Source organism: Lipotes vexillifer, unplaced genomic scaffold (assembly GCF_000442215.2).
Source record: "Lipotes vexillifer unplaced genomic scaffold, Lipotes_vexillifer_v1.1 scaffold792, whole genome shotgun sequence".
In the NCBI taxonomy this organism is placed as follows: Eukaryota; Metazoa; Chordata; class Mammalia; order Artiodactyla; family Lipotidae; genus Lipotes; species Lipotes vexillifer.
This window is the reverse complement of record NW_006795663.1, coordinates 178,849-204,037: the sequence shown is the minus strand read 5'-3', so window position 1 is coordinate 204,037 and position 25,189 is coordinate 178,849. Positions and strand designations below refer to the sequence as shown.

General features: G+C 51.3%; 1 protein-coding gene across 2 annotated transcripts in view; it reads right to left on the bottom strand.

The window, feature by feature from the left end:
- Positions 1–10,429: 10,429 nt before the first annotated feature.
- GRAMD2A (GRAM domain containing 2A) overlaps positions 10,430–25,189 on the bottom strand; it is a 23,958-nt gene continuing 9,198 nt past the window's right edge. The window contains exons 1-11 of one of the 2 annotated variants that reach the window (XM_007467839.1): positions 18,358–18,857; positions 17,501–17,558; positions 17,064–17,139; positions 16,332–16,435; positions 15,632–15,730; positions 15,428–15,499; positions 14,898–14,960; positions 13,785–13,929; positions 13,450–13,549; positions 10,968–11,072; positions 10,430–10,714 (exon numbers count right to left, since the gene is read on the bottom strand). In XM_007467839.1, coding sequence (XP_007467901.1) covers positions 10,711–10,714; positions 10,968–11,072; positions 13,450–13,549; positions 13,785–13,929; positions 14,898–14,960; positions 15,428–15,499; positions 15,632–15,730; positions 16,332–16,435; positions 17,064–17,139; positions 17,501–17,558; positions 18,358–18,428 — 897 coding nt within the window. In that variant the 5' untranslated portion in view covers positions 18,429–18,857 and the 3' untranslated portion in view covers positions 10,430–10,710. Of the gene's footprint in view, positions 10,715–10,963; positions 11,073–13,449; positions 13,550–13,784; positions 13,930–14,897; positions 14,961–15,427; positions 15,500–15,631; positions 15,731–16,331; positions 16,436–17,063; positions 17,140–17,500; positions 17,559–18,047; positions 18,126–18,357; positions 18,858–25,189 lie in introns of those variants that run through there. The other variant, XM_007467838.1, reaches the window with a different exon arrangement.

Genomic DNA, 25,189 nt, shown 5'->3' with positions numbered 1-25,189 from the left:
CTTGCATAATACCAAGCTATTGTTGGGGGAGGGTTTGACAAACTTAAGCAACCTGACAGAAAACAAGGAACTCGCTAATAAACATGTAACTCTAACCATGGACATCTCTTCAACTTATCTGCTGATCTTTTAGAGATTTTCACATTTTACATAGTTATAATCCATGCATAAGCACTATTTTAATTCTGCTTTTTACAAATTTCCTCCCTTAATCATTGTCTACTTGTTATGTTTAACGGTAACCTGGGGTTACAACAGGTTAATAGGTCATAACTTTCTTAGTCGTTTCCTCCCCAAAGTTAGGTGGTTTTTTTTGGTTAGTTCCAATGTTATGAATAGCATTGCTGCAAACACTCTTCATAAACAACTTTTTCATTCCAAATTATCTCCTTGAGGAATACAAAAGTGGAGTTGAGACATCAAAGCATATGAGCAATTTATTTCCCTTCATATAGATATCCAGAGAGTTCTCAAAAGAGAATCAATGTGCAGTACCATTAATAATGTATAATAAAAACCTATGTTGAGGGCTTCCCTGGTGGCGCAGTGGTTGAGAGTCTGCCTGCCGATGCAGGGGACACGGGTTCGTGCCCCGGTCCGGGAAGATCCTACATGCCACGGAGCGGCTGGGCCCATGAGCCATGGCCACTGAGCCTGCGCGTCCGGAGCCTGTGCTCCGCAACGGGAGAGACCATAGCAGTGAGAGGCCCACGTACCGCAAAAAAAAAAAAAAAAAAAAAAAAACCTATGTTTAATTCTGTGTAGCCATACCAACACTGGGTTTTATACTTATTTAAGTTTAAATTTTCTTGAAGTTTAATAGATAATAACTAACATTTGTTGAGCTCTTTCTATGTGTCAAGGACTTCTAAGGGTTTGATGTAAATTTCCAATTTAATAATAACCATAAAGCTCTAAGGTAGATGCTACTACTATCCCCCTTTTAGAGATGAGAAGACTAAAGCTTAGAGTTGCCCAAGTGAATTAATGAGGTTTAAATGTAGATGTGCTGATTCCAGAACCTCTACTCTTAACCACTGTGATACACTGCTGTATGGTTTGTTAGTGGTAATGCTTTTTTTTCTATTTACCCAAAAGGAAAAACTACTATTAAAAACTGAATGTAGCTTTTCTGACTTCAGGAGTGTCGCATAATTTATTGCTAGAGAGCTTGTTGTTTTGTTGAGGTAAATATCTTGATGGACCTTTTTGGTTAGGAAAGGTCAACTCTCTGGGTTTAGCCTAAGTGGGCCAGGAGGATACAAAGAGAGATCAGTTACTCCAAATAATAAGATGAAAGAAATCTGAATTTTCATTGGATGCCCTAGAAAAAGAGAATGAGGACTAGGAAAGAAAGTAGAGGGAGGTTGGTAAAAAGAACTGAGATGGGATACATGCCAGAAACACGGCAGGAGGCAGGGGCCTACTGGAGGACATGGCTGGTGAGAAGTTTCCTGAGAGAATGGCTGTCAAATTGCTATAAGCAGTCATGTGTGCACTGAATTTGAAGTCGTTTTCGGCTTTGTGCCATAGCCTTCCATTAACTCTAAATCTTTCATGCAATTTGGATACATCTGATTATCTTGGTGGTGGATCATTTGGAGGAATGAAGGATGAGGAGTGGCACATCATGGGCAAGAAGGCAATAGCTAAAGGAACAGGAGACAGTAGACAAGCAGACTGCATCGTGGTCTAACCCAGGAGACACAGAAGCAACCTTGGAAACTCTTGCAGAAATTGAGTCTCAGGACTGACCACAGTGGTTGGAAATGGGGCTCGGGCCATTTTTGTACTGAAAGAATAACCCTAAACATTAAATTGTTTGGAGTTGTCCAGGTTAGAAACTTCTGGGTTATATTCAAGTGGAAAAGAAATTGTGTTGAGCCACAGTAAAATAAATTTGGTTTATTAGCAGCATTTGTCAGTCTCCTCCTTGCCGTATGGTAATTACCTTCCAGAACACCAGACTCTTCTGGGTTTCCTTGCGCTTTATCAGGCACTCATCAGTTTCCTTTGCTAGTTCCTCCTTTTCTTCCTGATCTCTTGATCACAGTGTGCCACAGGGCTCAGTCATCCATACTTTCCTTTATCAACGGACACTCAGTCTTGGTGATCTCATCCAGTCTCTTGCTACTGAATACCGTCCATATGTTGACAGTTCCCAGATTTGTATTTCCTAGACTTCTCTCCTGAACTCCAGACACATATATCTTTTGCCCACTTGACATCGCCACTTACACGTCTAAAACTCATCTCAGACTTTACATGTTCAATGGTACATTTCTGATCTTCCTCCCAAAAAATACACCACTCATGGCTTTCTTCATCTCAGTTGATGGCAACTCTGTCCATCCTCTCAAGCCATAAAACATGAGTCATCCTTTATGACTCTTTTTCTGTTATCCTCCATCTCTAATTTGACAGGAAATTCTGTTGTTTTTACCATCAGAATATATCCAGAATCTGCCCATTTCCACCATCTCTGCTTCTACCACCTGAGTCAGAGCCTCTGTCATCTCTCAACACAATCACCCCAAAGTCTCCTAACTGACCTCCCTGCTTCCACCTTTCCCTGCCTCATAGCCAACAAAGATCCTTTTAAAGCCTATATAATTAAAGCGTATTATTCACTCCTTTGTCTCTCATTTCATTCAGAGTAAAAGCCAAAGTTCTTACGGTGGTCTTATCTGATCTTCACTGATTCCTGCTTTAGACAAAGATACATCTTGGTAAATCATAGTTCTTCGTTGCAGGCCAGGCTGTATCCATCCACTCTACCAACTGCCAAAAACAAAATGTTAAAAAGGTGAATGCAAGCCTAGCAAAATTACAGATCAGTAGCTTTTCTGCCTGTGGACAGATTGGACATTCCTTATTCAAAGCAGTGGTTGAGTAAGATGTGACTTGGGGGTGAGCGGGTAGAGAGAGAAATCCTGATATCAGCCACTTTCTTGCTAATGAGCACATTATCTGTAGTTTTGGTGTATCCTCTAGAGGTTTCTAATATGCAGAATGATCTACTTCTGAGCCTCTTTAGGCCATTAAGTTCTTTGGCATTGATGACGAATTTCCTGTGGCAAGGAGATCATTTTTACTTTTGTCAGCTATTCTAAACGTCAGTCGATTGATGCAGTTGGTTATGAAAATACCTGCCAACATTCTGAGGTCCAATCCCTTACCTCCTGCCTTCTAGACTAATGATTCTCAATCAGGGGCCACTTTGTCCCCCAGGGGACATTTGGCAATGTCTGGAGATGTTTTTGGTTGTCACAGCTAAGGGTGGGAGGTGCTACTGGCATCAGGTGGGCCAAGGATGTGGCCGAGCACCCAACAATGCACAGGACAAACCCCCCATAACAAAGGATTACGCAGCCCAAAATGGCAGTAGTGCTGAGGTTGAGAAACTGCCATCTAGACTATTCTGGCGGACTTTTAATCTACCTTGTGCCCCATTGCCAAACAGCATTCCTAAACCGTCACGTTTATCCATCACTCCTAAGTTCCAGTAGCCCCCATAGCTCTTCATTGCCTGAAAGATCAAGTCTCTCCTTCTCATCCTGGCGTTTAGATCCTGAGGTGTTTTGCACACTTAACGTATCCATTCCCTAGCAGGAGCTCTGCTTCTCCTGAGCTTTCATTGGCACCATCCTTCGCACCACCATCCTTTTACTGACGTTACCCCCCCAAACACACAACCGGTGAGGACCGTCCCCACAGCTCTCCTCTGATCCAACTCTTACCCTCTGAAGTCCACACGTGTGGCACACCCCTTGCCACTGAGTCAGTCTATGCCACTCCCTTCTGTACATATCAGGGCTCACATGTCTACACTGTTATACAGCTATTCCCTCTATCTTGTCTCCTCAATAAACTCTTTGAAGGGGTCCATATTGTATTTCTGGCCTATCGATCTCAGTTTCCACAGCGTAAGGTGTGAAAACCATATTGTTGTATTGAGAGTTCCTTGTTGTGAGAGTCAAATGAGCATAAAAAGTACCATAGGGCCTGGTACCCAGTTTGTTGCTCAGAAAATTACAGAATCATAGTATCTATAGAAGCATACATTCAGGAGTCCATAGCAAGTGCTTAATAAATCTTTTAAATGTAATTACAGACTGGAGAGACCATGCATTCAGACCAGCCTGGTATTTGGAACTAACAGCAAAGAAAAACTTCCATCAGAAATCCTACACCAATTAACACTCCTTCATGCTAGAGTGAATCCAGGAGCAGTGGGTGTCACATTTTCCCGAAGTGGAGCCTAAGCCAACCTTTCTGCATTTAACAAGTTAATGAACAGCTTGTGAGTAACACTTTGCCCACTCTGGCCCAATTTAGAAGGCTGCCAAAAGGATAAGATGTCAATATGCCACTCTCTGCTTTGCCGGGGTGCCAGCTGCATCCTGCCTAAGTGCTTCTGCCCTCAGCCACTGGAGAGCATGATGTCCTTAGAGAAGTCAGCACCAGTAGGATGAGGCTGCAGCGTGGGCCTGGCCTTTCCCCAAGCGGAAGAGAGCCTTGTCTCGGATCCTGTGAGAGAAGTGAGTGGGGCATGGTATTCTGAGCAGCCCAGGTTTGGCTTTGGGCCAGGCACTGAGTGGCAAACAAGAAGGAACACATTCCGGGAAGGCAAGGAGCCCTGCCAACGCGAAGGAGGACCAGCCAGCGGGGCCTGCTGGGCGCCAGGTGCTCCTTGGCTCTGTGGAGGTCAGGCACACGGAGGATAAACTCGGGTTTCTCTGGATTATCGTTTCAGAGGCTTAAACGCCTCCCTCCCCCTCACTTTCGTGGGCAAAGCGTATGTAGCCATGTAACCGTTAAATTTGAATCCTCTCTGCTCTGGGGTCCAGCCCCTTATCTCTAAATGAAGGTAGGAGGAGAAAGAGTGAAATCACACCTTGCAGAATCCAGGTTTCTGCAATTCTGTGCCCTGGGTAAGAGAAGATGCTACTGACAACAAGGGCAGAGCCGGGGAAAGCCTGGGGTTTCTGTGCCCCTGTTGGAAGCTGAGCTCCCCACTCACCCCCAGAGCCCACACCACACACACACCCCACCACACACACACCCCACACATACACCACACACACCCCCACCACACACACACCCCACACATACACCACACACACACACACACACATACACCACACACACACACCCCACACACACACACACACTCCACACACACACACACACACCCCCACACATACACGACACACACACACACCCCACACATCACACACACACACACACACACCCCACACACACCCCACATCACACACACACACACCCCACACATCACACACACATGCACCACACACACCACACACTTGTTCTTCACACCAGCCACTTCTGCCTTCTGACTGACCAGACCTCAGGAGATCTGCAGAGTCCTTGGGAACGCTTTCCTCTCATAATCACCTCAGGCCTTTCCCCTGGGGTATGATAGAAGAGGGGAGAGGAGAGAAAGGACCAAAGGGCACTGGGGAGAAATGGCCTTGGGAGCCTGCCCAGCTTCCCTTCTGCCACTGCCAGGGCCTGGGGACGGCGGGGGGCGGGGGGGGGCCTTTCTTTGAGAAAGGAGCAAAGTCTGTCCCTCGCTGCCTTGGCTCCAGTTCCTGCTGGACTTTGCTGCCACCTAGTGGCCCAGTGGCATCTGACCTCCCCCCCACCCCCCCACCCCCTCCAGAGTGAGATCTGCCTAGGGATCTGGCCTGTCCCAGCCTGAGGCTGACAGGAGAGCCTTCTCTGAAAAGCTTCTCTGCCCTAGGATGCCCTGATTCTGCAGTGCAGCTGCTAGGAGAGAGGAGCAGCACAGGGTCACCACCTCACCTAACTCGATAGGTGTCCTAATGGCATGGCCACCAGGTGAGAGGGCCAGGGCTGGCTGGGTGGGCGCCTGGGAGTGGGGGCAGTTTCTTACTCCCAGGATGTTTCTGGTGGGATGCAGTTCTCCCAGAGCCCCCCTCACTCCTGAATGCCTTTTTCACGAGAACTGCCCACTCTCACGACTCTTCCTCATCTGGCTAAAGCCCATGTTGCAAACTGAGGCTCCCGCATAAAATATATATACCTCCGTTTCTCCAAGTTTAGGGCTGTTGTTTCTCCCTTATAAAGTTAGCTCAACTTAAAAAATATGATATGCCCTCACTGTGATGCTGCTGCTATGAACCACTCCCTGGGAACAGTGAAAAGGAGGTGTGTGATAGTATGTAGAAATTCAGCCATATTTTTCTGCATATGACATCCACGTGTTTATTTCCTCTAGCAAAAGAAAGCACTTGGTTTCAGTAACCACTGATTCTGCCAGCTCCAAACTTTCAGACCTGAGCTGCAGCACCCAGGGAATGTATAAAATCCAAATTCCCTTCTCCTGCCTACCTCTCCAACCTCTTATTTTTTTTTATTGTGGCAAAATACATATAAAATTTATCACCTTAATCTTTTTTTAATTAATTTATTTTTGGCTGTGTTGGGTCTTCATTGCTGTGCACGGGCTTTCTCTAGTTGCGGCGAGCGGGGGCTACTCTTCGTTGCGGTGTGCGGACTTCTCACTGCGGTGGCTTCTCTTGTGGAGCATGAGCTCTAGGTGTGTGGGCTCAGTAGTTGTGGCTCAGGGGCTCTAGAGCTCAGGCTCAGTAGTTGTGGCACGCAGGCTCAGTAGTTGTGGCGCACGGGCTCTAGAGTGCAGGCTCAGTAGTTGTGATGCATGGGCTTAGTTGCTCCACGGCATGCGGGATCTTCCTGGACCAGGGCTCGAACCCATGTCCCCTTCATCGGCAGGCGGATTCTTAACCACTGCGCCACCAGGGAAGCTTTATCATCTTAATCATTTTTAAGTGTATAGTTCCACAGTGTGAGGTACATTCACATTATTGTCCAACAATCATCACCATCTCCAGAACTCTGTTTATCTTGCAAAACTGAAACTCTGTACACATTAAACAATAACTCCCATTTCCCTCCCCCATAGCTCCTGGTAACCACCATTCTGCTTTCTGTTTCTATGAATCTGACTACCATAGGTACCTCATATATGTAGAGTCATACAGCATTTGTCTTTTAGTGACTGGCTTACTTCACTTAGCATAATGCCTTCAAGGTTTATCCATGTTGTAGCATATGTCAAGACTTCCTTCCTTTTGAAGGTTGAATAATATTCCATTGCATGTATACACCAAATTTTGTTTATCCATTCACCTCTCGATAGATACTTGGGTTGCTTCCACCTTTTGGCTGATTGTGACTGACACTGCTATGAACATGGGTGTACAGATAGCTCTTCAAGCCCTTATTTTCAATTCTTGTGCGTATATATGCAGAATTGGAATTACTGGATCATATGGTAATCGTTTTTAATTTTTTGAAGAACTGCCATACTGTTTTCCACAGGGGCTGCACCATTTTACATTCCTACCAATAGTGCATAAGGGTTCCAATTTCTCCACATCCTCAGTAACACTTTTGTTTTCCATTTCTTTGATAGTAGCCATCCTAATGGATATGAAGTGGTATCTAATTGTGGTTTTGATTTGCATTTCCCTAATGACTAGTGATGTTGAAATGTCTATTCAAGTCCTTTACCGACTTTTAAACAGGTTGTTTTGTTGTTGCTGAGTTGCCCTTTCCAACCTCTTTTCATGTCACTCTCCCACTGACTAGTATCCTAGACTAATGCAGATGGTCTCTCTGTTCCTCAGAGACATATGTGTTCTTTCCTACCTTTCACAGTTGCCGACCCTTTTCCCAGCTCCTTCCATGACTGGCTCCTCATCCTTTAAGCACCAGCTTAAATCTCACTTCAGAGAACATTTCTTGACCACCCATCCAAAGCCACCTCCCTGTTTACTGTATCTTGTATCACTGTTTCTTTCCTTCATGGAACTTAACCACAATCTGGAATTACCTTGTTTGTTCACGATTTACTTGGAACTTATGTTTACGTGGAATGCAAGTGTCATGGGGGATGCAGAGATATTGCCTGACATGTTCACTGCTCTATCCTCAGTGCCTAGCTTAGTACCAGCTCATAGTCTGGGCTCAGCATTTACTGAACGAACGAATCACTACTAGAGGGGGCCTCCCAGAGAGAAGGTAAGGTGACGTGGCCCAAATTGGAATTTAACCTCCATAATCTAGGCTTGATGTCATAGAAAAGGACACAGGGGTTTTCTAGCTCTGAGTTCCAGACTTTAATTCCTGAGTCAGGAGCACAGTACTAGTTGAACCAGGGACTTTGCTTTGGAGTTGCCCAGGAGAAACAGGGAAGCATTCTCAGTGTCCATCCAACAGAGGGAGGAGGCTATGGTGGTGTGCTGTGGCCATCCTTACCATTCCCCCATATGCCTGAAGTACGAGTCAGCTCAGCTAAAGTCCTGTGAGATGTACAAAGTACTTGGGATTCTGGGAATGACTCTGGCTCCATTAGTCTCCTTCGTGCCAAATATGTCAGGAAAGAGCACTTTTAATGAGTAGTCAAAAGATAAAAGTGAACTTCCCATACCACGGGACACTAGAAAAATCGGATTTTTTATTTAAAAATATTTTCAACGCCATAGTGGAACAACTGAAGGGTAGTTGAACCAAATTCTCAGGGAATTAGAGGAGCATCCTCCAATGCAAGCAGGTCTGTATAAATACACATGGTTTATAAATGAGCACAACAGAAGGTACGCTGGCCAGAGGACCAGGCTGGGGGACAGAAGGGAGAAACAGAGGGCCCTCCAAGAGGGACAGGCACACACTCCTATCACTCAAAGCCCTGGACCCCAAGAGGGCCTCCAAAGCCACCTACTCTACTGCATGCCTCTTGCCGTCTATGAGCCTGGGGCATGGAGACTGGAGACTTGGCACCTCTCATGGCCTCTGGCTCAACCCAGCAAGTCTCAGAGAATGGACCTGTTCTCCCTGCCCTTCAGCAAGGACCAGGTAGGGGAGGCGCTGGGGCAAGTAGGATTATTTCCCTGAAAATCTGATGGAAAGGAGTGATTAAGGGGGCTGGTTCCCAAAAAAAGGACGGGCATTCATCTGGTGTGGCAATGTGGGGAGAATGGAGCAGTGAGTTTCACCTGAGACATACAGATTTAGTGCAGGTATCCCACAAGGCCAGGCTCTAAGCCAAATCCTAGAACCTGGGATGGGGAGAGAATGAAGAGACCTCCAGTCTGAGCTTAGGAAGTTGTCACCTCCTGTCCGTCCCTCCAGTCTTCATTTGGGTTTGTCATAAATAGGACAGACAGTCACAGCTCCACAGTAAATAACTGCCACCTGGATTTCTCCCTAGTTAACCTCTCAGGTGTCTGAAGAGGGGAAAAAGTGGCTCTTTCTGACACCACCCACCCCATCGCCAGTGACTTTCTCTGATACATCTGGCCTCCTCACTAAGCCCTTCCCAGAACCTACAAAGGCACTCTCTTAGCATTTCGGAGTCCCAGAGAGAACAGGCCAGAGTTTTAAGGCACAGAGAAGCTTTTAGAATTGAGGAGACCTTGACAGAGAAGGAAGAATCTCTAAGGCAAAGCCACTACCATGTCCACTCTTACTATCCTGTATCTCTCTTGTCCCCAAAGGTATCAGACAGACCCCCTGGGCCTGGTCCCTGCACTGTCCCAGCCCCACCTTGGACACCTCCATTATACTCATGGAGAACAGAGCCCGTGGAGTGGAGGACCCTCCTGCATGGCCTGCAGGTGACGTGGTGAGCTCTGCCCTGTGGTGGCCCAGCACCATCGTGCCCAGTGCCCAGCCAAGCCCGACAGGCTGCCATTGGCCACACCCAAAATCTAGGCAGTCAGGCAGAGAGTACAAAGCAAAACCTCAGATCAAAGCCACTGCCCCTCCCATCCCCCACTTCCCACCTGGGGCACCTTGGAAATGTTTGAGCACACCAGGGAAAGATCCAGTACCTGGTCTGCGACCCCAGTGGCCAAAAGGCCCTGCTCCACCTGTCTTCCCAGGAAATAGCAGCTGAGGACACAGAATGCTGGACCTCTATTCTCCTTCACAGCCACTGCCACAGTCCCCTGCTGCAGGTAGTGTCCTCTCAGATTCAGCCAGCCTCCTCATGAGGGGCCGGAACAGAGCCTCTGCACAGAGTGTGGACACTCCTCTTGCTGGAATCCTGGCCACAGGCCCTGCTCTCCTCATTCATAGCTTACCTCACTCCCTCCAGTCTGCCCTGCATGGGTCCCTGGCTGACTGCAGAGAAGTCCTTTGGGCCCCAAACCAGGGACTCTCAGGCGTCCAAGTGAGAGCACAGTATGCTGGGAGAGAACGGAGCCCACACTGGTGGTTTGGGTTCTGGCCTCTGTCCCACCACTGGAGTGAGCCAAGTGACAGGTATCAAAGCATGGCCTTTGTCCCTTGCAGTGGCCCCAAGTGCTCTTCCTGTGTGTCAGAGCTGTTTCCAAGGAACAAGTTAAAATCTTTTTTTCATTTAAGTGGTTGCTGAGGCTTAGTGTACAGAATTCCTCAGCTAGATCCAAAAATCTGGCTTTTTGTCCGAGTCCCAAAATTGTAGGAGCTTTGTAAACAGGTACTAAAGGTCACTCATTAAAGGAGGGAGACGACTTAGGGGGAGGAGAAGGGATCTGCAATATTTTCTTTCAGACTCAGTCTCAGCACAGCAGCAGCATAAACCAAGTGGATTGTTGGTGGCACCTTAGCACCCAGAGCATTCTTCTTGGAGGAGTGGGGACAAAGGCCAAGTGGCTGTTACCTGCACACAGGAGAGATGACCAGGTCAGACAAAGGGCCTAGAAGGCAGACAGATGAGTCAGTGAAGACTTTGTCCACCCATGAGAGGGGGTCCAGGTGGGATCTGTGTACCCTGCCCAACCTTGCTGAGGGCCATCAAGCCAGCTCAAGGGCAAGACCAAGACCAGCCAGACTAACGAGCAGCCTGGCCATAGGTTTTGGCTGCTGTCCTTAACCCTCAATCCCAGAAGCATGAGAAAGAGAAAGGGCATCACCTGTGCCCAGGGACTGAGCCGCCCCAATTCAGGGAGCATAACTGCTGTTCTAGCCGGGAGATGCGGAACGCCAGGTACGACGAGGACATGACCAAGAAGCAGATCCTGGAGAAAGAGGGGTAAGGAGGAATTGAATCTCTTCTAGAAATGGGGCATTTTTACAGAATCACCAAAAATAGGAGTGGGACTAAGCTAGTTCCTGCAGTTGGAAGAATTAAAGAACCCTTTGCCTGCAGTTACATTCTAGACCTAGGCATCTTTTTTCCCAGAGGCCACATGGGGGTCCTGAGACTCGTCCCCATGGAGGTGTCCTTGAAGCCCAGCAGGAGTTCGGGGTCCTTCAGCTGAGCCCACCTTCCCTCTGACCAGCCACCTTGGTCCTACACCCCCTCTGCGAGGCCACTAAGATTACCCCCTAAGGCGGTAGCCCTTCCCCCAGCAAGTGCTGAGGTTGACAGTCAAAACCCAGCCAGCAGAGCCAGAGGAAGGTGATGAGGTGAGGTGAGGGAATCCAGAGGCTGGCTCTTCATAAAACATCCCACCATGCTCACTGCTCTACTTAGGCAGAATTACAGACAAGCCTGGGCTTCCAGAAAACACCCCAATGGTGGGCAGTGGGAAGGCCATGGCTCTCCCTTAGTCTATCTGATGGGCCTCTCAGATTTTTGCCAACCCTCCTCCTCCCCAATCCTGTACAACTTTTTCTTTCTTCAGCAGTTTCATGTCTTGCCCCTCTCCACAGCCTTAACCCTAAATTACAGGGTTGTAGGGATGAAAACTGGAAATACTTTATCTTGCTCTAGAAGAGCCTGCTGCATGGCTGCCAGACGCCACCCGGGAGCTTGCAGTTGACTCAGAACCTTCCCCTCGCTCTGGACACTGACCTCCCCACACACCAAGGCCCTGGCTCTAAACACTCAGACACCCACCACCCTCCATACAGCCACCTACAGCACGAGGAAGACCTTCAGGAGCCCATGATCCCAGAGCCTCTGCTCCCCGTTGCTCTTGGGCGCGTCCTCCAGCCTCTCCTCCTCACAGTCAGCGTTCTCTGCAACAGGACAGCGTTAGGCATCTTCCTGGGCAGAAGGCAGGACCCCAGCCCACTCCCCCGCCTATGTTCTCTGGAGCCGCTTGGGCTCTTGGCTTTCCCTTATGGATTTGGAGAAAGAAAGAAACAGCTCTCAGAAGCCCTGCTGGCTGTGATGACCTCTTTTTGCAGAAGTGGGAGGCGGGAAAGCCTGGTCTTTGCAAGCAGTTGCCATGGACAAGCACGCTGAACTCACCAGACCCCGGAGGCTTCCTGGAGGGGAAGAAGTCATCTGTGGAGTCCATGGATGCCCGAGGGATACAAGGGATGTTGTCTGGGAGGGACGGGGACCTTGAGGCAGGGCACACTTTTCTCCATTTCATCTCAGGGATGAGGACTTCCTATAGAGAGCAGGAGAAGCTGTCTCACCGTGGCCCTTGGCACCTCACTTGCGCTAAGGGGTTCACGCCAGATTTATCAAAGCCTTTCCAGATATTATCAATATGGTGCCTAGCAAGCATGAAAGCAGGTGCCCAGAAGCGGGGAAACCACTGCCATAGCAATCACATGTCTCATCTGCTCCCTTGCTGTGACCAGCCACTCTTCCAGGGAATGGTGTCTTTGAAGACTGCTAGTGTAGAACCACAGTGGAATCTAAGACATGAGCCATCCCAGGCACGTGTTCAGATCGGCTGAGTCCAAGACAGCTTGGCACTATATATCTTAGATGGAATAAGTTGTGACTCCTGCTAATCTGGGCTTTAACCCTATGTCACTGACCTTGACTTAAGGTCCCCATCAATAAAAAGGGGAACATCACCTTCCATCCCCTGCATGGCATTGTACGTATTGTATGCTTGGCTGAATAAGTTGTGACTCCTGCTAATCTGGGCTTTAACCCTATGTCACTGACCTTGACTTAAGGTCCCCATCAATAAAAAGGGGAACATCACCTTCCATCCCCTGCATGGCATTGTACGTATTGTATGCTTGGCTAAATGCTTAATAGTTACTGAAGCAGACTTCAAACACCCTGGGGTCGTTTCCACCCCCCCCCCCACCCCTGCTCTAGAAACTCTGGCCTGGGCTTCCAGAAAACACCCCAATGGTGGGCAGTGGGAAGGCCATGGCTCTCCCTTAGTCTATCTGATGGGCCTCTCAGATTTTTGCCAACCCTCCTCCTCCCCAATCCTGTACAACTTTTTCTTTCTTCAGCAGTTTCATGTCTTGCCCCTCTCCACAGCCTTAACCCTAAATTACAGGGTTGTAGGGATGAAAACTGGAAATACTTTATCTTGCTCTAGAAGAGCCTGCTGCATGGCTGCCAGACGCCACCCGGGAGCTTGCAGTTGACTCAGAACCTTCCCCTCGCTCTGGACACTGACCTCCCCACACACCAAGGCCCTGGCTCTAAACACTCAGACACCCACCACCCTCCATACAGCCACCTACAGCACGAGGAAGACCTTCAGGAGCCCATGATCCCAGAGCCTCTGCTCCCCGTTGCTCTTGGGCGCGTCCTCCAGCCTCTCCTCCTCACAGTCAGCGTTCTCTGCAACAGGACAGCGTTAGGCATCTTCCTGGGCAGAAGGCAGGACCCCAGCCCACTCCCCCGCCTATGTTCTCTGGAGCCGCTTGGGCTCTTGGCTTTCCCTTATGGATTTGGAGAAAGAAAGAAACAGCTCTCAGAAGCCCTGCTGGCTGTGATGACCTCTTTTTGCAGAAGTGGGAGGCGGGAAAGCCTGGTCTTTGCAAGCAGTTGCCATGGACAAGCACGCTGAACTCACCAGACCCCGGAGGCTTCCTGGAGGGGAAGAAGTCATCTGTGGAGTCCATGGATGCCCGAGGGATACAAGGGATGTTGTCTGGGAGGGACGGGGACCTTGAGGCAGGGCACACTTTTCTCCATTTCATCTCAGGGATGAGGACTTCCTATAGAGAGCAGGAGAAGCTGTCTCACCGTGGCCCTTGGCACCTCACTTGCGCTAAGGGGTTCACGCCAGATTTATCAAAGCCTTTCCAGATATTATCAATATGGTGCCTAGCAAGCATGAAAGCAGGTGCCCAGAAGCGGGGAAACCACTGCCATAGCAATCACATGTCTCATCTGCTCCCTTGCTGTGACCAGCCACTCTTCCAGGGAATGGTGTCTTTGAAGACTGCTAGTGTAGAACCACAGTGGAATCTAAGACATGAGCCATCCCAGGCACGTGTTCAGATCGGCTGAGTCCAAGACAGCTTGGCACTATATATCTTAGATGGAATAAGTTGTGACTCCTGCTAATCTGGGCTTTAACCCTATGTCACTGACCTTGACTTAAGGTCCCCATCAATAAAAAGGGGAACATCACCTTCCATCCCCTGCATGGCATTGTACGTATTGTATGCTTGGCTAAATGCTTAATAGTTACTGAAGCAGACTTCAAACACCCTGGGGTCGTTTCCACCCCCCCCCCCACCCCTGCTCTAGAAACTCTGCTTACCCAGGATCCCAGGAGCAAAAGAAACAGCTGGGACCTTGGCCAATCTAAAAGGATCCTGCCTCGGTTCCGACTGCCTTTAGTGCTCTTCCCCAGGGACATCTTCAGCCCCTTGAAGGCCCTCCTGACTGCTAAAGGAAAGAGGATGGGTTGCTGGCTCTGTACCCGCGAAGGTATAGGGTCCAACGGGGGCTGGGCATCTGTTCTGCTCAGGAAGTTAGCACATCTGCCCAGGACATAGTGGCTCTGCATGGTATGGAGCGTGGTGGGTCTAGGGGACCCCCTGACACAGCATGGCCACTGGCTCTTGAGCCTGCTGCCCCAGTTCTGCACTGTGGGCTTCTGCCCGGGAGGCCCTGAAGCCTTAGAACCACAGGCAGTCTCAAGCCAGCCACTTTTGCTCCCAGCCTCATCTCTCACCAGAGACTTGCACTCAGGTTCCTCTAGAAATTCTCTTGCACTCAGACTCTTCTTGCTGGAAGGCTGAGGAGGGAAGGGAACAGGGATCACTTGTCCATCTGGAACAGCCAAAGTCAGGCATGGGGAGGTATTAACACTCTCCAAGAGAGCTTTACCTCCAAATAAGCCACTTTGGGTCAGATAGAGCCTAAAGCTCCCAGAGTTTTCAGGGGGATCCCTAGTTAATGCTGGAGCAGAGGGCAAATCCAAGGCAACATACTCCCCCAAGCTGCTGCCCTCCCCCTTCCTCACCATAGGCGAGAGAGAGCTGTAGGCATATTGGGAAGCCACATGCTCCTGTCCGTCTGTGCACCGAGGAAGCACACGTGGGGACACACAAGGGCCCAGTGGCCTCAGAGAGGCTCACAAGCATAGACACATGGTCCAAGGACTGCCTCTGATTCACTGAGCCTGAGCCTGTTACTCCCCATTTCGTGTGCCGGGGAGATGGGCCAGCCCCCCCGCAACAGCCCTGGCCCCAAGCTTCATACCTGTAGGTGGGTGCAGACCCTCCTCAGCATGTCATATACACTGTCCCGGGAGAGTAGTGACACAAAGACATACTAGAACATACAAAGAAAACAGAAAGGGGCAAAGGTACGTAAAGGCTTGGGAGAGTGCCAGGGTCAAGCTGTGGACTCCTAGAGCTGGGATGGGGGGAAGGACAGGGAGCGCTGGCCCAGAATCTCACTGACCTTCTGGCTGGTGGTGGTGGTGATGGCCAGGCCATTGGGAAGGAGCCGCGCCATCTTGTGTTTTTTGATCATTTGCACCGACACCACGGGAATGACCACCTGATGGGGAGAGGCATTCTTCTCTCAAGACTCACCCCCAAGGACACAGTCCCTTTGCTTCCTGCTTAGGGCGCCAGCCACAGCTGGCAGTGACCCAAGCACGAGCACCGTGGAGATGTCTGGTCCCACGTGGGAGAGTATCTGAGCCTCCACCGTCTCACGCAGGCTCCCTTCAGTTATCCCCCACCCCTTGGCCGCACGCGCTGCTCCGGCCTCTCACCCCATCATCCAGGAGGCAAGGATGGTTGCCCTGGTGAATCCCATACTCCAGTAACAGAGTTCCCTGAGCCACCATGGCCACTTTTGGGCCCCCCCCTAAGTGTGACATCCCACTCTGATTCTGAAGGCATTTTGGAGGTACCCATAGGCAGAGTAATCTGGCAGTGAACTGTTCAGGCCGCTCAGGCCAGATGTGGAGTCTAGATTGGGTCCCCTGTTTGGAAGGGGTGGGGCTGCTGCCCTGGACACCAGGTGGGATGCCCCACAGTGAGAGGCCTCACCAAGTGTCAGCGTGTGGAGGGACAGGCCTGACTTGAGGTGTGCCCGCAGGGCAGGGGCTTCTCTTCCCTGGGCTATGGCAGCCCTTACCACTTATTACTACCTTGATATCCTTGCCAAAGAGGCTGGCATGGAAGCAGAGCCAGTTGGGGGAGATGAAGAGCCGGCCCTGGAGAAGGAGGTCCCTCTGGAGGGCGCAGGAGCACACTGGGAAGTCACAGGAGACTGCTGTGAGCAAGGCCAGCCCGGGAGCCCCAGGGCCTGGGTCCTCCCACTCAGGAGTCCAGAGTCCAGCCTCAGGGACTGTCCTCCTCAGTACCCTTCCCAATCCCAGGCCCCAGCAACCCATTCCTCCAGCACCCTAGCATCCTTTCCTGTGACTCCTGACCGCTCCCACCCCACCAGACTGCTAGATGATTCCTCTTCCTCCATCCATGCCCCAAAAGGTCCGGCAGGTTTCTGCCCTGGTCCCCTAAGCCTGGATGTTCACCTCCACAGGCAGAACTCCTTGCCCTGCCCTGCCAGGGAGAGAGGGCCTTGATTGTGCAAATGCTCCCACACACTCCCTGGCAGGCCTGAGCAGGAGAGAATAGACACTGATAAGAGCAGAACAGAAATAAGATTTGGAAGCCCCAACCTTTCCTCAAGAAAACTTTTGTAAGTTCAACTTCATATCTCAAATCAGCCCAGTCTTCTCACACTTTTGAAGAAAAAAAGGTCACATTCAAAGGGCAGCCAGTTCCCATATCTGATTTGTGCCTGGAAGCTCTGGGGGAGAGGACCTGGGCCTTGGGCACTGCAGGCGCCTGTCCAGCCACCCGGGGAGACAGCTCACCTTTGAGAACCACCTCCTCCAAGGGGATGTCCTTAAACAGCTTGTGATATTGCTGGTTGTATTTTCTCAGTAGCGTCTGCAAACACACGAGCTGGGTCTGAGAAGTCCCAGGAGATCGGACCACCAGAGGGCCCTGCTCCAGCCACCAGCAAATAAGGCCACAGGGGTGGGGGTCCTGCGGTGACTTGGCATGAAATAGTGGGTAAGCAGCCAGTGGGTGTGGAGGGCTGAGCTCCAAGCACAGCTTGTCTCCTGGTGACGCGAGGTCCTGACAGGCAGCCTGGGACTGGAAGAGGACACAACTCCCACCCAGGAGGGGACACCCACTAGGTTTCCTGGTGACAGGCCTGTGGCCAAGGAGCCAACAGTCACCAAGTTCAGGCAGCCCGGGACCCCTCTCTCAGTGGGCAGTGAGAAGCCGGCCTCGCCACACTTACCCCTTCTCGGCCGCACTTCTTTATGTCTTCACCCTTCAAGCCTTCTGGCCAGTGCAGACTGCAAAGGAGACATGCCATTCCAGGGACAAGGAACCCTCAAAGTCCTACCCACGCATCCTTAGTGCCAATTCTGTCCTGGCCTCAAGCCACAAGCTTGGGGCAGAGATTGGAGCCTGGGGCCCTTCACAGCGAGCGCATAGCTCGCCCTGGGGAGGGGCACTCCTGAGGCAGGGAGGGGTCGCTGAGAGCCCTCTTCCCCTTCCCCGACAGCTGTGAGCAGCCGCCCCCAGGAGGTATGCTCGGCCTGAGCCTCGATGTCCCAGAGCTGCCCACCCCTGAGTGTCAAAAGCCCTCTCCCGTTTTTCTGGCCTAGGCGCAAGCAGAGGAGCGGACCACAGAGTGAATGAGCAGGAGGCACAGGGATGGGGAGCAGGTGGGGTGGGGGTGTCAGCCTCACGGCTCCAGGGCCTGGCCATGGGCCATGATCCCAGCAGGACTGCCCTCCCCCGGGCCTGCAGCTCTGCAGTGAGGGGCTGGGCAGACTCACCTGACCTGACGGAAGCTACCAGGGCTGGCGGAGAGGGGGTGGTGCCGAAATGCAAACTTTTGCCCCGGCCAGGTTGGCCTGAGGACAGGTGGGCAGGGAGGAGGCTGGTAACCCAAGAAGCCTGGACTCTGCTAGGTCCCAGTGCACTGGGACAGGCCTGGGAGTGGGGGAGAAAGAGGCCCCGGGCAGGGCAGCCTATGCCCAACCTAACCCCCTGACGCAGCCTTAAGGCCCCCTTTCGAACAGGTCACCTCCAGAGGGCTTCCCGCCCTCAACCAGTATGTATATCTGATCTGGAGAGGGGCCTCACCTGGAGCCTCGGGGTCTCTGGACCCTGCCTAGTTTCTCCGTGCTCTTCAAAGAAGCCGTCTTTCCGTGCATCTGTTGAATACTGAGGAGAAACAGGCCCTCATCAGGAAGAGGGGTTCTCTGGGGACACCTTTCCCAGCCAGCTCCACCAGGTCCAGGGCAGCTGCCTCTGCCCCATACCCAAGACTGGCCCTGCTATTCAAGGTGCGCTGAAGATGTCACAGTCCAGAGGCAGCAGCCCAGGTAGGGCTTCAGGGCAGCTGACAGAGAGGGGAGACTCACTCACTGTCTTTCCTGGAAGCGTGAAGTCCAGTTTATGTCTGGGTATGAAGGAAAATCAATCTCCCAGGTAGCTCTTAGGCCTCCAGCCCCACCCTTGAGAAGGCAACTGGGAGGGAGGGCCCTGTGACTTGCTCCAGATGGTAAGCAAAAGTTTTGGAGGAGCCCAGGCAGTATTACCATAAACCATCAGCTTCTGGGAAAGGATTCTGAGCACAGGAGGCCTTATCAAGGCTGAGCAGTTGATACTGCGCAGATGTGGTCGTGAACGTCAGCCCACAGCTGAGTGTGGGCTTAGGGGGCGGGGATGCCCCACACCAGGAAGTGGCCTCAATGCCTTCAGACCATCAGGGTAGCTCAGACCTGAGAGCCAAACCATCACAAAAATGTCCCATAGAGAGGGCCCGAGAGGGGGGAGACACCCTCTCCATAGGCAGGTGGGGCTCCCCAAAGGCTTTTGAATTCATGCCTCCACTAAACAGCTCCAAAGCCTAGGGTCCTCCCCTTCCTGCTCCTCCAAAGCAGAAAGACTAAAGCTTGAGCAGGCAAATTAGCCGCAGCTGAGCGGGCCCAGGGGTGATGGGAAGAGAGGGTGGCCAAGAAGCAGGGCCAAGGCAGGGCAGTGTGGTGGTCGTGAATAGGTAACGGGGTCTGTGCACTGGTCTCTCAGCAGGTAAGGAGCTGGAACCTGGAACCTGCAGATCCCAGCACTCCATCCCTCTCCGCAGTGTCACCAGGCAAAGTCAAATTCTCTTCTTCAAGAACAGAGTTACCGGGACTTCCCCGGTGATCCAGTGGGTAAGACTCCGCGCTCCCAATGCAGGGGGCCGGGGTTCGATCCCTGGTCGGGGAACTTGATCCCACATGCGTGCAGCAACTAAAAGTGCACATGCCGCAACTAAAGATCCTGTGTGCCGCAACAAAGATCCCGACGCGGTGCAGCCAAAATAAATAAATATTTTTAAAAATTAAATTAAATTTAAAAATAAATTAAATAAATAAATAAAAGAAGAGTTACTGCCTAGCCAAGATCTGCCAAGCCCCTCCAGGATTATTAATCTGACCCTCCTCCCACCCTACCATTGTACAGATAGGAAACTGAGACCTGCCAGGGACAGGCTGTACCCAGTGTCACAAAGCAAAGAGCCAGGTGATCTCACCCACCAAATGAGCCCAACCACAGCCATGTGGCCTGGTGACCTCTGTCCTCAACCTCACGGCGAGTTTTGGTGCACATATCATGTATGTCCTGAATCTTTCAAAGTGACAGGTTGTGCTAGCGATGTGACCCTTTGACCCCTAAAGTTAATTTCTGAATTTATTTGGGTCCATCATAACACATTTGACAGACTTCTCCCCCTTGACTTTTTTAATGCTTATTATAGAAAATATGAGAAATATAAAATATATAAAGTATGATGATCAAAAATCACCCATAAGAAAAAAATTCCCCCAGCATCACCCAAAGAAAACATTTATGCATAAATATATAATTTACGTAAGTGGGATTATATATCATATAATTTGTATGCCCTGTTTTTGTTGCTTAACATAATTTCATGAGAAATTCCCCATGTCCCTATTGATTCCTTGGATAGATGCTCAGAAGTGAAATTCGTGGATGGAGGATGAGCATTTCTCGGGATCTTTAGACCCACTTCCAAAATGCTTTCCAGGTGCTATACCAACGAACATGGCCATCAGCACTATATGAGGGTGCCCGTTGCCCTACATCCAGGCCGTACACTGGGTATTATCTTTTTCTCACCTTTGCAAATTTGAGAGGTGAAAATACATTGTTTTCATTTCTATTTCTGCTTATTGACAAGTTGAACATTTTTGCCAAATACAGAATAACCACTGGGATTTCATCTGTGAATTGTCTGTAAGGATCTTCATGTCTTATTGATTTGTATACCTTCTTTGTTGAGAAGATTAATCCTTAGTTTATCATTTTTGCAAATACTTGCCCCATTTGCCTTTCAGTTCTGTGGTATTGTTGCTGTACTTGTGTTTAATTTTTGTGCGGCAGATCCCATCCCTCTCTTTCATCTCTCTGTTTCTTTCTTGCTTTGAGGAGAGGAGAGGCCCCTGAGGCAGAGTGTGTACAAGTCAAACCACTGAGCCTTAGAGAGCTTGAACCCTGCAGCCCAGGAGCCCACGGGGCCACCAGGGAGGAGATGGGTGTGGGCTCCGCTCTAAGGCACACACTCCAGCCCTGGGGACCAAGGATAAAACAAGAGCCCACGAGGAAGAAGGAGGAACTTGATCATGGTTTCAGAGGCAGGGAGCCTGTCACTCAGGCGCACTGGAAAGTGTGAAAACAGTTGTCAGGCTGCAGAAGCTCAGAGGACACACGGAGTGAAAGAGTCACAGCAGGACTCCCAGAGAAAAGGAAGCTGAGCCTTACCAGCTGGGTGGGACTATAATCCTGCTTGGCTTCCATCATCTAACCCTGCGTGATTATCACGCCTTTGCATGGATTCTAAACCCAACCCATCCTTAGGTTCAAATTCTCAGGCACCTGTGTGTGAGCTCTAACTGCCCACCTCCAGGGGCTCCAGGACGCCTCCTGCAACATCGCAGGCCCTAAGCCTGGGGCACCGCCAGCGTGCAGCAGGCACTCGTGACATGACATGTCTGAGGAAGGACTGTGTGGACAGTGTAAGTGAGATCAAGAGCAGAGGTTGGAGGAGAGATGGGCCATGAGAATAACAAAAAAAGACTGCCATGATTCCCATAGCAACTCCATGAAGAAAATAACAGTAAGAAAACAGGAGTCCCTTGGGGTAAATGACTCAAATATGTTCAAACTCAAAGCAACCCCTTTTCATGTGATGAACATGATGGTCACAAGCCAATCCTTCATGTCCATCGATTAAAATCAGCCCCTCCGGGCCGTCCTGATAATGCTGTTGGTACAGAGACCCTGGCTATGGCCGAAATGCACTGCTTTCAAAATCACCTTCAAGTCAGCCTTTCTACTGACTCGTCTTCTTTCCCATAGTATTTGTTTAGATGAGTAAAAATAAAGAGATGGGAGCAAAGTCAGAGGAAAAGCTAGGTCTGGGGTGATAGTCATCGAGAATTCACCAACAGAACCAGGCAGGTGGGGTCCACCCAAGGACCAACAGGGCCGTGACCCAGACAAAGGAGGTGGCAAGAGCAGGGCGCTGGAGAGTGAGGGGCCAGGCTGGGCCCCCGCCCCCTGCTGGCAGTCTCTGTCCACTCCCGCAGAGCCTTCCTCGACCTAGTTGCTGTTGCTCTGTGGGTTGTGAACTATACCCGCTGCCCATCCAGCCCCATCACACCTCCATGTGCAGACTATGGAGTTAATATCAAGGGTCTTCAAAACCGTATCTATTTTTTCAATCAAAGCCACAAAAAAAGTCATTATTGTCATGAGGGTGATGGAGCACGGGAGGCTTTCTACCCCTGGACATTAAAGGGGGTAGAAAAGGTTTGAAAATTCCTCAGATGAGGCCCTTTCATTCTGCTGAGCCTGGCCCAAAGGCAAGATGCTGATCCAGAGGACACAACTTGTGCTTGCCCTGCCCTCAGGCCTTGCTGGCCCAAGTGGGAACTCAGGCTAACTGCCCATTCCTTCATTCCTTCCACAAATACTTACTGAGCTTATCACCCCATGAGCCCAGTATGAGCCTGCCCAGCCCAGGGGGCTGCTGAGAGGGAGGGGATGGGCAGCTAGCACTGAGAGACGTCGGGAGAGAAGCCAGGCCCATCAGGAACGGGGAGACACAGGGAATTCCCTGGCGGTCCAGTGGTAGGACTCCGCACTTTCCCAGCCAAGGGCCCGGGTTCAATCCCTGGTCGGAGAACTAAGATCCTGTAAGCCAAGCAGCACAGCCGGAAAAAAAAAAGAAGGAAAAGGGAGACACAGAGAGATTAGGAGAGGGAGAGAGAGGCAGTGCAGAGAAGACCCAGAGAGGCTGAGTCTAGCTGCTTCCTAGGGACCTCACAGACGAAGCTTCATGGGACACTTGACATATGCACTCCGCTCTGGATGCCTCCCCCAGGCTCAAAATATCCACACCAGGTAGATACTCCCCCACCTAAATCCCTAACCTTGACACCTCGTCCCTCCAGAGCGGCAGAGCCTGCCATCTAGACGAATCCATCAAAGTGAGCTCAGCATCATCCCTCTAAATCTGCTTCCCCTTGAAAGGCCCCATCCTCCACAGTTACCCAAGCCAGAATCCTCAACTCACGCTTCTGCCCCACCGCTGCAACCAGTCAACCGCCAAGGCCCCGAGAGCCTGGCACCACCCGACCCACCGTACCATCTACTGCCTCCACTCCTGCTATACCAGGCAAGCCTAGGCCACCATCATCCTCTTCCTGGATGCTGGCAACAGCTTCCTAACTACACCTGCCCCCAGCCTTGCCCTTCCACACCTGGCACTCTCCCACACCCACACTGCCAACAGAGCCACCTGGGGCCCAGATCTGAGCCTGCCCCCCTCCTGCTGACTTTCCTCCTGTAGTTCCTTCTTGCCTCCTACCTGGCCTTCCTGACCTTCCTGCTTCCTTTCCAGCCTCACCCCTGCAGCTCAGCGGCGGCCCTTCACCCCTGCATGTTTGCTCTTCCTGGAATTCCTTGCCATGCTTATCTACCTGGGGAATTCCCTGGTCGTCTTTCAAAGCCCAGATCAGGCATCACCTTCTCTGTGAAGCCTTCCCAGCTTTCCCCCATGCAGAGCTGGTCATCCCTCCTCTATGGTCCCTGGTCCCTTCTTTCACGCTGCTGCTCCAGCCCTTACCACCCCAGACTGTGCTTGTCTGTTTAGACATCTGAGCTCCACCAGGGGCGTGTCTTCTACATCTCTGTACCAGCAGCACACAGCAGGCGCCCAGTGTTTGCTAAATGAATGAGTGACGGAGAGACAGAGAAAGGGACACGATGACACTTCAAGAGGGAGGAGGGAAGAAAAAAGGCCAGGCAGTAGGGACTTCGCTGGTAGCACAGTGGTTAAGAATCCGCCTGCCAGTGCAGGGGACACGGGTTCGAGCCCTGGTCCGGGAAGATCCCACATGCCGCGGAGGAACTAAGCTCATGCGCCACAACTACCCAGCCTGTGCTCTAGAGCCCTCGAGCCACAACTACGGAGCCCGCGTGCCACAACTACTGAAGCCTGTGCGACTAGAGACCGTGCTCGGCAACAAGAGAAGCCACCGCAATGAGAAGCCCGTGCACCGCAACGAAGAGTAGCCCCCGCTCGGCGCAACTAGAGAAAGCCCGTGCGCAGCAACGAAGATCCAACGCAGCCAAAAATAAATAAATAATTTAAAAGCCAGGCAGTAAGAGTGAAGGAGGCACAGAGAATGATGGATGCCCAGCAGTAAGGGGAGGGGTGGTGGACAGGAGCGGAGGGGGGTCACCCACAGATGGGCCCTCCCCTCCGGAAGCCCCGGCCTGTGGAGCAGGCAGACAGCCCGGCCCGGCAGCGCCAGGCACTCAATCCGCGCCGGCTGACTGATCAAAGAGGATCCCGGGTGGGAGACAGAGGACATACGGAAAAGGGTAAAGTGGCTCGGAAGGGATGGGAGGGGGTGTTTGGGGAAAAGCACAGGCTGGGCCCCTCCCAGCCCCACAGCAGTGCTCACTGGCTGCACCCCACTGGGCTGTCGCAGCGCTGGCAACGCCTCCACCCACTACCCAGCCCCTCCGCCAGAACCCTCCCTAACCACAGGGCAACCCCTCCCCTCGCTCCTCAAGCCTCGGGCAGCAGCAGTGCCCGCGGCTGGTGCTGAAGCAGAAAATTCGGCCAGGCCTGGCAGCCGGAGCCAGCTGGGCATTTGCGGTCACGGGAGGGTCCCCTCGGGTGTCTCCTCCCCCTGGGGATTGTCCACACTCTCCCAAGTTGTCTTCTAGTGGACACCTGGGATGCTAGAGCGTCCTGTGGGTCCTGTCAGCTCTTCTCAAGGCCAGGGCCAGCTCCACCCACTCCTGCAGGACGTGGGGCCCAATCAGCTCCAAGGAGAGACCTTTTCCAAACAGAAAACACATCTTAGGGAATTCCCTGGCGGTCCAGTGGTTAGGACTCCGCGCTGCCACTGCCCAGGGCAGAGGTTCAATCCCTGCTTGGGGAACTAAGATCCCGCAAGCCACGTGGAGAGGCCAAAAAAAAGAAAGAAAACCCATCCTAGTATCAGGCCCCTGAGAGTGCAAAGCCAGAGACCACGAATAGAGCCATCTAGGGACAGGGAGCTGAGGGCGCACGTCCTGGAAGGAACGTCCACCACTGGGGCCCAGCGGCCTAGACCTTGGGGCACCCCCAAATTCCCCCAGGCTCCCTCACCCCACCCCACCTCTACGTCTCAGCACACAGCTCACCACCTACTCCACAGAGAAAAGAGACCATCCTGTTAACTCGGAAGGGTAGCCTGCCGGGTACACACTAGAATCACCTGTAGAGCTTTTCAAAAAACCAACCAAAGAAAAATGATCCCTGAGCTCTGTTCTCAAACCAGTTAAATCAGAACCTCTGGGGGTAGCATTTAGGTAACTATATATATATATATATATATATATATAT